The sequence below is a fragment of the Rhagoletis zephyria genome, unplaced genomic scaffold (genome assembly GCF_001687245.7).
Source record: "Rhagoletis zephyria isolate East Lansing unplaced genomic scaffold, Rhagoletis_zephyria_1.1 Rzeph_scaffold_09098, whole genome shotgun sequence".
NCBI lineage: Eukaryota > Metazoa > Arthropoda > Insecta > Diptera > Tephritidae > Rhagoletis > Rhagoletis zephyria.
Genome location: NW_016166177.1, coordinates 7,737 through 20,913, shown reverse-complemented (window position 1 = coordinate 20,913; position 13,177 = coordinate 7,737). Strand labels below are relative to the sequence as shown.

Genomic DNA, 13,177 nt, shown 5'->3' with positions numbered 1-13,177 from the left:
TTGACGATGTCAGTCATCTTCTTCCATTCGAAGTATTTTCGACGAGTTTTTTTTTGTTTATAGAGAAAATGAGCAACACATCCAACAAAGAAAATTCTAAAAAATCAACGGTAGGTCGGTGCTAGTCTAATTTTGCACTTTTTACGAAAGTCTGTTCACATTTTTCTTAAATGTTGCACAAACATTAAAACTTTGATTTATATGGTTTCTGTTAAAGAACATACTACATTTCCACAAACAAATATTTAAAATTAAAATATATTGAGATAAATGGTAAAATCTTGTCAATAGCTATGTGAGTGTCGTAAAGTTATGATAAGCACTATATACATACATATATACATGTATACATGTGTATGTCTGTATGTATGTATGTGGAGGCATAAAAATGTATGTATGTACATATGTATGTACAGAACATTCGCAACTAGTATGAACACATGACAAAACGAGCTTTGCTGGATAAAAAAGAACTAAATGTTAACAAAAAACTAAAAAGAATTAATATTGAGGTATTAAAATATAACTAAAAACTCAACTACTAAAAATTACAAATAAAAATAAAGATAACAATATCAAAGCAGACAACAACAGTTTTTGTTTTTATTAAACTCTAAATTTTGCACAGGACTATCAACAGGTTGGTTGCAGAAATTACCGAATTACATTTATTCATACTATGTATGTATGCAGTATGTTGGGCATATAATGACATTTTTTAACATTGCAGTGTAAAAAAAAATGTCTTCTTTGGAAACAATGCTGCCGACAGCTTTTTGGAAAAATCTGGAACTCAACCTTACGTGCCGCTGCTAGGGATGAAACGATATGAGTAAATACAAGTATATACTCGATACTTTTCGCTCGATACCAAGTAAGTTTGGTATCGATACTTTTGAACCAAGTACTGAGTAGGTCGCGATAAATAAATACTCGTATAGAAACCCGATACTAATGCGAATCCGGCTTCGGCAATTTTGCCTCCACTGTCATTTCGAATGTGAAGCGCCTTATTTTTTATGGCTGCTTAATTGCCAGAAAAAAAAAATTCGATATAGTGCAAAGAATATACTTGTAAATATGAACAGTTTTTAATGTTTTAATAGTTAAGTTGCAGTTGGAAAAAAATAAAAATAAGATGAAGTCTGATTTAATCGCAACTAAAACTATGGGTGAATTCCAAAACGTCAAAATACAAAGCATCAGTCTCTTTTATTTCTAGATCTCAGTAGATTTTAATGCAAGTTAGATTTTTTCTTCTAGCAGAAGCTCGGCCAAACACCAACATACATACTACGTATGTGTAAGCGCCACTATATTATTATTATTATTATAATGCGAATTTCAAAAATTCGTAAATATGTTGAACTTTTTATATTTTACGTATAGCAAACTGGAGCTAGAATAAATTGAAAAAAAAGCTTCGTGGTTCCGTTTATTAAAAATTTTTTATATGATGACGATTTTTGCAAATGACGATTTCTCACTTCAATGACCTGACAACACTGCTTATAGCATAAACATACATATGTATGTATGTATATACATATGTAGTTTTTATATAGTTACCCTTATATGCGTAATTTTGTTGAGGACGAGAACATCTTCAATAGCCGTGATCGTCTAGTGGTTAGGACCCTACGTTGTGGCCGTAGTAACCCAGGTTCGAATCCTGGTCACGGCAATGTCATCGCATGACATTGTCACGGAAGGGAGATATTTTTATTTTATTTTTTACTTTTGAAGGAATAAATAAAAAAACCGGAAACCATTTTTATAATATAACACTCTGTCAAGAAATAAACTGTTCAGCAAAACCTGTGCACGAGTTTTCAATTTTATCAATTAATACACCCAGAATTAATGTTTTCCAAAAAACGTTCTTAATTTTGATCACAAAAACTACGTCGAATTTTCGCAATGAGACTTTGTAATTTTTACGATATTATTACGCCGAATCCCCACCCGCCGGATAATAAATAGGAAATAACGCAATTATTTGTATGCTCACAAAAATTTATCATGCAAATATTTTTTGAAAATTTCTACATTCAAATTTATTAATAAACAAAGGTCCTAACCAAACCTTTTTTGAAACTGCGCGTTTTTCACGAGTTTTGGTAGGATATATGTATACCTTCACTAAAAATTTTAAAGTGTTAGCACCAAAAACAACGGAGTTATGCCGCTTTTTAAAATGCCCTATCTGTATGCATGATTTGATTTTTATAATCAGCCTTATCATGAGTTTCATTTTCCCCGAACCGGTTCATTTCTCACTTTTGATTTCCATGTATATACTATGGGTGGATGAAAAATGGAGATTTTTTTAAGGCTAAACTCAGGATAATGCTGAATGTTTTTTGCTTCTCCTTAAAAATAAAAAATTTGCTGGTTAGGGCCTTTGTGAATTAAGGAATATGAATATGTTGTGAGAAAATACTCGGTTAAAAGATGTCAGATTTTTTCTGAAAATAATGAAGTAGATATGTATATGTATGTATGTAGAACAGGGTGGTCAAAAAACAATAAAGTCGAAATTGTAATGCTCTCACCCCCTAGGATTGTTCTATGTTGAAAAAAGTTTTCCATGTATTCTTATATGGGAAAAATAAAATTTTTCGTAGAAATGGTATAGAATTCTTGAAACTCAATATTTTTCGATCGGTAAACTCTGGTTCTCTTTAGGAGATTTTCAATGATAATACCCAATTGTTTATTTAACCATTTTTTAATACTAACGATTTTTTATTGGTCCCCCCATTGCATTTTTCGGGGTTTTTTGTGGGTTTGGCGAAGCTATAAATTATAGTTGCGATGAAAAAATTGTTAATTATACAAATGGGTATTATTATTTGGAATATCCTGCAGATAAACAGAGTTTTCTGGTAGAAAAATATTGATTTTTAACTATTCTACACCATTTCTACGAAAAGTTGTTTTTTCCCCATATAAAATACATGGAAAACTTTGGGCGCTTCGAGCGACCTGTAAATATTTTTTCATTTTAAAATAAAAAATAAGGGTATATGTTTTTCAGTATAGAACAATCATATGGGCTGAGAGCATAAAAATTCCGACTTTACTTTTTCGCATGCATCTTTGAACCACCCGAATAATTACCGCCCTATTACCTGTTCTTCGTCACTCGAGATTTCTTCACGAATTTAATACTATTCAACCTAGGTCAGTAAAATATTCAGCAAAATTTGTTACTATTGCAATATAAAGCAAATAGCGGTACCTCATGTAGGTGAATGTCATTTCTCTATTCAAACTTCAAAACCTTAAAACGATCTTTAAAAGTAAAATTTTCTTTTTTTTTCTCTTTTTCTAGCCTGAAAACAGTATATATATAATGAACTTTTTATAAAAAAAACTTCAAATTCGCCCGAAATTTTTTTCATCCGCCCGTAGTGAATAGACGGAATCGAAAAAAGAACCGGTCCGAGAAACCTAAACTCATGATATGGCTAATTATATATGTATGTGTGTATGTACATTAACAGAAGACAGAAATGAGATAAGAGTAATTCTGCATTCCGTCTTTTACGATTATTATTTTTTTTCATTTCTGTTTTCTGCATCAAATTAGTAATTTTTAAAAATAAACTTAGCACTTTCTCGCAAGACGGTAGTCGTGAACCGGTTAGGGGTTTTTTATTATTTCGCGAAAAATGCAACCATGCGATGTGCGGTTTGCCGATAGATGTCACACGGAAAATGCTTTCAGTCAACTTAACATTTATTTAATACGGCCGTGGTGAATTGCAATTCGCCGATAGAGGTCACCACCATTCTATTTAATTTCACCATTTTATACGTACTTCGTTCATGCCTACGACTGAATAGAATTCTCATGGTGCAATTCAGCTAAGCATGTAAGTGATTTGTGACCTTTGACAGCAGCACACACATATCTTCAATAGCCGTGATCGTCTAGTGGTTAGGACCCTACGTTGTGGCCGTAGTAACCCAGGTTCGAATCCTGGTCACGGCAATGTCATCGCATGACATTGTCACGGTGGAGATTTGTTTAATTTTTACTTTTTCACGCATCCGTTTTCTCAAGCTAAAAATTTTATCTACTCATTAAATACATTTTTTGAGAATAAAATTTGTGTTTAAAGGGCAGATGAAATTTAAAAGCTAGAAATTGTGATGAAAATGTGTATTATTTCTAAATTTTGGATAAAGTTTGAAACATTAATTTATACGGTTTTGGTTAAAGTATGAACAATCTTTATATATAAAAATACCGAGTCACTATAGGCCGGTCCACATAGAACTTTCGTGTTGGCTTTGGCGTTGGCGTTGGTTTGACAGAACGCACGTTAAAAGTATGCTTGCTACAATGAGCGCTTGGCAGCGAATGCTTGGGCCACTACATTAACATACTAACGACAGATAAATTAATATTTCATATCAATAATTGCATTAAAAACGATATTTCTTGCCCGCACTTGATTAAAAAGGAAAATATTTCACATAATTTTATTTATTTGCAACAGCTGACGAGCGACGCACGCGAAAAGATGAGAGTTGGCCATCTTTTTGCTTTGTGTTGGCGTGAGCGTTGTCGAATTTTGGCTATGTGGACGGCTGCGTTTGAATTCATGTATTCATAGTCAGCTGTTGAAGCGACGCCAACGCCAACGCAACGCCAAAGTTCTATGCGGACGGGCCTTAAGTTCGTTTACGCTAATCTCCGAAACCGGATAACCGATTTCAATAAAATTTCAATAAAGTTTGAAACATTAATTTATACGGTTTTGGTTAAAGTATGAACAATCTTTATATATAAAAATACCGAGTCACTATGTTCGTTTACGCTAATCTCCGAAACCGGATAACCGATTTCAATAAAATTTTGTGGATGTGTATTGTTGGTTCCAACTTAAAAGACCGGATAGTTTCGAACCCGAGAAAAAAATATTTTTTTCATCGAAATATTTTCGTTGCTTGTCGCAACGTTCTTAAAAATCCCGTCGCGATGTTCTCGGTAACTCGGTGTTCGGTAATTTTTTCCCATGTATTTTTTTTTGTGTCACACTATTTTACACAAACAAAATACATGGGAAAAAACTACCGAACACCGAGTTACCGAGTACTAACAGGCAGTCAAGAAAACGGCCCTTAACGTTGTTTTCTACTACTTTTTGAGTTGGCCTCGTTCAATACACAGAGGGTATGTCGTCGCTGAAATTCAAAAAGGCGTAACTAATAAAAAATTCAAAATTCAGTTTTTGATTGATATGATGATTTTCATTTAATGAAAAAAATAAAAAATTTTAGTCAGGACTTTTTCCATTTCAGTTACGATGTTGTTACGTCTTTGCATTTCAGGCGACGATTTATTGAACAAATGTAAGGACTACAAATTTAAATAAATTTGCCACGAATTTTCCAGTTGATGACTCCCCGAAACGCATGTGTATGTATGTACATTAGGGTAGTCCAAATATGCAGGTGAAAAAGTAAGGTCGAAATTTTTATGCTCTCACCCCCTAGGATTGTTGTTCTATACCGAAAAAATATATCCATATTTTTTTTATTTTGAAATCAAAAAATATTTAGAGGTCGCTCAAAGCGCCCAAAGTTTTCCAATTATTTTATATGGGGAAAAAACTACTTTTGGTAGAAATGGTATAGAATTCTTAAAAATCAATATTTTTCTATCGGAAAACTCTGTTTATCTGCAGAAGATTCCCGGTAATAATACCCAATTGTTTAATTAACGCAACTATAATTTATAGGTCAGCCAAAAATCCACAAAAACCGCGAAAATGCAAAAGGGCCACCAATAAAAAAAATCGTTAGTATTTAAATATGGTTAAATAAATAATTGCGTATTATTATTGAAAGTCTGCTGAAGAGAACCAGAGTTTTCCGATCGAAAAATACTGATTTTCAAGAATTCTATACCATTTCTACGAAAAGTTTCTTTTTTCCCCGATATAAAAATACAAAATTCAAAATAAAAAAATAGGGGGCGTACTTTTTTCGATATAGAACAGTCCTAGGGGGTGAGAGCATTACAATTCCGACTTTCCTGTTTTTGGACCACCCTAATGCACATACATACTTATACATATGCATTTTTTATGTTAATTCTCCTACGTCACATGTGTTTATTGCCCTTTCATACAACTTTTTAAATACATTTAAAAACCTCCCATAAATGAATATGCGTACATAGGTACATATGTGCGTATGCATTGGCTGTATATTAAATTAGCTTGGTAGAAACTGAGATAACCCAAGTTACTGGTTGAACGGGGCAATTCAGGTCAATGCGACCTCAAAGGGATAAATATGGGGCCTAGAGGTATCTTTCAATAATATTTAAAATCGGATGTGTTGAACATAGCAAGTGAAGGGTAATTTTACGGATTTTGGTAATTGGAAAATGGTTGCAATTAATTTAGAATTTTATCTCAAATCGAATTGATTGAGAAAAGTCATAATATCTACAAGGTGTAAAAAATTCAACATATAAAGTAAGTACAAGGAAGTGGCAAATCAAAAAACAAGTACATTTCCAAATATTTTTCATGGGTAGCACAATGAAGTAAGTTATATGTCTGATAACCAGTTCGAAAACGGCCTATCTCAAAAAAAGTTTCAAGAATGCCCTATTTCGGAATTTGGTCGAAAAACGCCCTATTTCAGAATTCGTTTCAAAAACGCACTATCACAGCTTCCGATTCAAAAACGCCCTATATCAGCACATTTTCAATACATTTTGAAGTGAGATAGGGCAATTTTGTACCGAATTCTGGATAGAGCGTTCTTCAATCAAATTCTGAGATGGGGTGTTTTTCAATAAAATTCTGAAATAACGCGTTATTGAAAAGTTTTTTGCGATAGGGCATTTTCGAACTGGCTGCCTAGATGCGTTGATGTTCCACTCAGCAGTCAATATGTACCCTGCAGCAAAATTTGGGGCAAAGCGCAAGTTCCGCCCTACAAATTACATAACTGTCCCTGAACTACTGCAAAAGGGATGCAGAGCTGGACGGTTGAAACTTATATGTTGCTAGTTGCGCTGTCGTCAATGTATTTTTTCGATTTTCTTAGACCCAAAACTAATAGCAAACTGTTTTCGTTTATTTAATATGTAATTCTCTACATAGTTTATGGGGCAACTGCTAAAAGATGTCCAAAAAAGTCGTTATTGGTAACATTAATGTCTTTTTTATACATACATACATACACGTACTTATAAAATTTAATGCAAAATATAACCATAGAATTTAGTTAAGCTACACTTAACAGCAAAAGTCTGCGTACACCATTTTTTTTTTAATATTCACTATATATTGAGAGTTAAAATTTGTTTATTATTTTATAAAAAAAATTATCAAGCTTAAAACAAAATCATATAGACCATGTTTTCAAACTTCAAACAAAACAAAGCAAAATTTAATGATTTTTAATAAAAATTTTCGAACTTTTAATCAGATAAAAAAAAATAAACAAAAGTGGTAAACAATCTCGCTTTGAAATGAGGGTGCAATTGATATGACCGATATTGTACATGCGCAAATATATCACTGATCCCCGAAATGTGTAGTTATGCAGTCATTTTTTTTCAATGTTTTTCATTTTATATATTTTTCGTTAAGTTTTTATTTAAGTTCGTCTCATATTCCATAAACCATTTAAATTTCATTTCCGAACTATGCAGCAAACTTGATAGAACTGTAAAACGGTCTTCAAATTCTAAACTTTTTAATCACAGTTTTTTTTATAAATATTTCAAGTATTTACTTTAGTAGCCCATCAAATTTTGGTGTAGTAAAGTGTAGCCTTGCATCTTAAAAGAAAATAATTAAATAGGAGAATACCTTCAAGAGCGTGCGTAAAAAGAGTTATGAAAAATCAGCGCGATAAATTGTACTCAAATTTAATGGGCTATAAAATTGCATACTTTTAACTCCGATTTAAAATATTGAAGTTTTTATAACAGTTTCTAAAATTCTACTAAATTTCCGCTCCTGTTAGAAACGTCAATTTATATGTTTATGTTATTATACTTATGAGCCATTCTTAAAAAAAGTTTACGAAGACAATAGCAAACCATTGAGAATATTCAAAATTCTAAATACTTAGGTTTTTTTATGCAAAAACAGGGGATGCGTTCCAGCATTTTCAAAAACCGCATAAATACAGACAATCCTAATAAAAAATTCTAAAAAATCGCATGGAGTAGTAGTGGAGTAGTCTAGTAAGACAATATTAAGCATAAAAAAAACAAAAACAATTTATTTCTGCACTTCAACATATTCCATGTAAAACTGAACATTAATGAAATAAATAGGTTTTTATCTGTATTTCAACCAAAAACAAAACCAAAAATACCACAATAAATACACGAATTATGTAAGCATACAAAAACAAATTAATTATACACTGAAAAAAAGTAATAGAAACCTCAAAAAAAAAAACAAAAAATGGTTTGCAAAACCGCATAAAAATAGCGCATAAAAGGAGACCTAAGTATCACAGAAATTGCCATTATACGTAACAAATATAACTTATTTTTAAGAATAACGGTTTTAGAAAATTAAGGAATAACTGACACTTTGGCTCCTAATTTTATAGCACAGTTTGCCTCAAAAATCAAATTAGTGCAAAACAAGTAGCTCTTTAAATAATAAAATGAAGTATTTTAATTTACAAAATTGTATGCGTAGTTATTTAAAATTACAGTATTTAAAGAAAAGGCTCTGTACTATACTTCTTGGAACCAGCTCAAAACCAACCACATTTGTTCTAGCCCGGAGGTGACCCTTTTTTTCAGAACAATCTAAGCCAGAGTCAGTTCAGAACAAGTTCAAAAGTTCTGCAGAGGGCGACAATTTTCACAACGTAGGACATCGCCATTTAAAAAAAAAAGACAGTTCAAAGCATTGAGTTGGGATAGATGAAGAACCAGTACCGTCCCTTTTCAGGCTAGCTCGGCGCAAGTTCTGAACCCGTTTGATTTGCTGCAGGGTATTTAGTTCATCTGCAAGGCAGCGTTTGAACTAGCAAACCCATAAACAAACAACAAACATTGAAACTGCATACATTTTAAATTTGTTTCAGTATCTTCTTTATAGCTTCAATATGGGAAATATTACAACAAATACATTTTTTCACTTTTCACTTAATACATACAATGTAAGTCTAGATACTAAAATACATAGAGACTACTTTTGGATGTGTGTATGTATGCATGTTGGGAAGACTCAAATTAACACGACCTACATACATATACTTAGCTAAAAGTGCCTGATCGACTACTATCTCTATAAAGTTAAAAAATAATATACTTAGTAAATTATAGAAATAAAAAAGGAAGTGAAAAGATCATGATGATTTCCCAGAAGGATATGTACACTGTCACGATATATGTACGTATGTAATTTCCTTTAAGTAAATGTTAACTAATCATAGGACCTACTTAGTTACTATTATAAATGTCTATGTAGATGTTACATTCACTCACACATCTTATCGTCTAGGGTTCCACTACTTCTAACTTAACAGAATCGTATATTTAATGTGGCGTTATTACTAGAAAACTATACAATTATCTTTTGGTATTTGCTTTACAATTTGTTGTAGTAATAGCCTTATTTGAAATGTTATTGAAAAAACGAAGTTTAGATTGCTTTTCTTTTAAAATATGTACTATACATAGATAAAGTCAATTCCTGTTAAAAGACTAATCGCTATGTATATATTGTATGTGTTTCATTTATAACCGTTTAATAAAGGATTTTTATTCGTTTGATTTATATGAAATTCCTACTAAAACGAGTTGTTTTCAAAACTCGTCTGTCAATTTTATTAAACGAATACAAATTTGGAGTGTGGACATTTTTTGGGCGTTCCTAAAGTAAGACGCAACCACTTGCCGCGACATGACGGTGCCGCCAGTGCTCGCCATCGTGTAGTTCTTCCCGGCACGCCTTCGCCTCGACAACGGGCATTGTCCGAAATTTGCCCATCATTAGCATGAACTATGGGGCGTCGCAAAGCCAGAGGTGTCGTAACGGATACGGTATTCATGCCAATGCTAACTGTTGCTGAACTTGATTCATCTCCTTCAAAAGCATTACTGTCTAATTGATATTCTGGCCAATATGAATTGTCTTCGTTATTTGGAGTTGAATTCATTTTGTCGTTCCGTAAATTCAATTTATGGTAAGTTCCTCGCTTGTTACAATGAACTGCTATCCGATCGCCTATAATAGAATATTTATTTACACACGTACATACAAACATACATACATATATATTTACAAACAACCCACCTTCCATAAGTAGATTGTAGGGTGCCAACTTGTGGCATTCCTTAGCCGCTTTAATTACTTCAAACTCAATGCAATATCTGTAAAAAAATAAAAATTAATAAAATGAAGCGCATTAATATACATATGTACATAAGCGCAAATTGAATACGAAATAAAATTTGTTTGATGACAAGTTGATGAATGTGAGCTCACCTTAACACTTAAATTTTGTTCAAATATGTGGCCAATTAGAATTGAATTTGATATATGCTATATCCTGTACATTTATCCTCATCAGAAACTTCCGAGTTTCCCTGCTACATGTTTCCATTTCCGAGATTCCGATTCGTTCAAACAACACTCCTTTTGTTTTTGGTTTAATACACATTTTTACACAGAAATCGCTCAGCAAAGAAAAAGGACAACGCATTCATCCACACCTTTTTAGCGGAAACGGAAATTGTAACTTTTAACAAGTTCTCTTCATTCCCCAGAGGAACACAAGCATAGATGCACACAAACATACATATATGCAGTATGTGTACATATCCATATACATATTTACATGCGTACATGCGTACATGCGTACGACTGAAAAGACGTGCGAAGCTTTTTTAAACCACCGCTTTTTTCTACGACAAAGATTGTGTTAAATAAGCCGCATAAGTTATTTCCGTCGGTTATTTAACAACTTAATCTTGTGGGCGACTGTCGATTTGTTTAAAGTCTAACCCCAAAATTCATAAAAAATAAAGAGGACTTTAATTACTTTATAAATCGAAAATTTGTATGAAAATGTCACTTTATAAAGCTCTTTAAACCTATTTTTTATGAATAAGGCCATACGATTAATTTTTGAAGTAAAGTTGATACATACATCTAACTACATATATACATACGTATATGGATGCTCCTGTTATAATTTCCCTGTTTTATTACCTAAACTGGAAAACAATTTTTAACGCACTTTGATGATAATTTGAGCCACCTTCTGCTCTCTTGGATTCATACCTACTAGCTTAATGAAAAAATGTATATATTGAAAGCTACAGCAAAGTTAGCCAGCAGCGATGAACGTTGGCGAGTTTGGTTGTACCTCATAAATTTCGTTCGTTTCGCCACTCGCTAAAGGCCCGTTTACATACAACTTTGACGTTGCGTTGGCGTTGGCGTTGGCGTCGCTCGACAGCTGACTATACAGTTTACAGTTAATTTAGTGACCAAAGTATTCGCTGCTAAGCGTTCATTGTAGCAAGTACGAGTGTTACTCGCGCTGCTGTCAAAGCGATGCCAAAGTTGTATGTAAACGGGCCTTAAGGGTTGCGAATTGAATGCGGCTTTTTTGTTGTTATTGGCAAAAAATTTACCATATGGACGGACGTTCACTTTACAACAACATTTACATAAATAATAAAATACCGCAAATGAAGCATTATATTAAAGCCAGACTCCTCACCACAGATATTAGCTTACTGCATGTATACATACATACATGCATAGGTATGTACACGAGAAATATAAAGAGTTAATCCTACAAATCGTAAATAACATCAACGTAAATTTCATTACTTTAGTTACATACATACATACATATGTACATGTACATTTTTTATTCATTCTTATCACTCTGTGAGAATGCCGGCTTTTGGCAACAAAGGTATTCCAGTCGAATGATGATACAAATACATATGTATGTATATAACTACAATAAATTGACAATGAGCTCTTAACAATAACGGCTTTGGGTCGGAAACTCTTTTGTTTACTGATATATACACTTGGAGAATTATTTTTTTTTATGCAAAAAATGCTAAAAGAAAATTCTTACACCAGATCAACGCTTGAAATTGATTAAGAAACATGATTACTCACCGAGATTATATGACAAGGTTTGGTATTTATTCTCGCTTTAAAACACCACTAATTGGTTGAGCGGCTTGGCCTCAGCACGAGTGAAGGGAGTGTGTGTTAAATGTATTATAAATCCATATTTGACCAAAATTTCGCTATTTTACTGACGTGCAGTCCCTCAAACACCAATTTTTCAGATCAAAATATACATATATGTTAGATATTTTTAAATAAATTTGTTTTCGATTGAAACTAGAAATTCTATCGATATTTTCGATTGTTATATATGACGAAAAATATGCGTCTTTAGTAATCAAAGCTATTTAAGCTCGGGGAAAATTTCGATCTTTCGGTGTCTGCCACATTACCACATCAGTCGGAGATGGTTAAATAAAGATTAAAAAAAAAAAATGTTTTTGCTCCCACACATTTTACAATTTGTATGTACACAGTTAGATGGATTAATTTTTTAGCAACGTCAGTTTAACATTAAACTTGGCTTAGAAATTCACCACAGGTAAACTCGTAGCGAAAAATAATCACAAGCGTAGTTCTGGGTGTATTTAAAAGCTTCCATTATGCGAAAAGGTATATGATATTTAAGCTGAGTCGTCATTGTTAAAGAGATATGTACATACATATGTATCTACATAGCACGTATGCGTACTACACAAGTAAGAGTTGAGTTCGCTTGAAGCGATCAGTTTTGATTTGAGCGTGGCTGCGGAAAGAACATCTTACCGGATCGACAGTTTATATATATATGTTAAATAAAAGCCTCGAGAATTCGCACAAAGTGCTTACGAATAGAATTTATCTAAAACGATATATGTATTTACACACAGATACATATAAGAGATATATATAAATATGCAAAACAAAAATGTAAGCGGTATCTGAAATTTAAAGTTATTAACAACGGCGGAACCGCAAGTAATTAAATCACAATATTCTAACTACATCATCTAATTAATTCTAAAAGAAAGTGAAATGTGGTTGAAATACAGAGATCCAAATATTTCAAACATATCGACAAAAAT

General features: G+C 32.6%; 1 protein-coding gene and 2 non-coding genes across 4 annotated transcripts in view; 2 read left to right on the top strand and 1 right to left on the bottom strand.

The window, feature by feature from the left end:
• Positions 1-1,612: 1,612 nt before the first annotated feature.
• TRNAH-GUG (transfer RNA histidin (anticodon GUG)) lies at positions 1,613-1,684 on the top strand. Its single transcript has one exon. It is a non-coding gene; the product is annotated as a tRNA-His (tRNA).
• Positions 1,685-3,928: 2,244 nt separating this feature from the next.
• TRNAH-GUG (transfer RNA histidin (anticodon GUG)) lies at positions 3,929-4,000 on the top strand. The gene has a single exon. It is a non-coding gene; the product is annotated as a tRNA-His (tRNA).
• A 5,072-nt stretch (positions 4,001-9,072) lies between these two features.
• The window catches only part of LOC108375542 (somatomedin-B and thrombospondin type-1 domain-containing protein-like), an 8,719-nt gene continuing 4,614 nt past the window's right edge, over positions 9,073-13,177 (bottom strand). For both annotated transcript variants that reach the window (XM_017631686.1, XM_017631687.1), the window contains exons 3-4: positions 10,308-10,384; positions 9,073-10,238 (exon numbers count right to left, since the gene is read on the bottom strand). In XM_017631686.1, the coding sequence (XP_017487175.1) occupies positions 9,841-10,238; positions 10,308-10,384 (475 nt within the window). In that variant the 3' untranslated portion in view covers positions 9,073-9,840. The remainder of the gene's footprint in view (positions 10,239-10,307; positions 10,385-13,177) is intronic.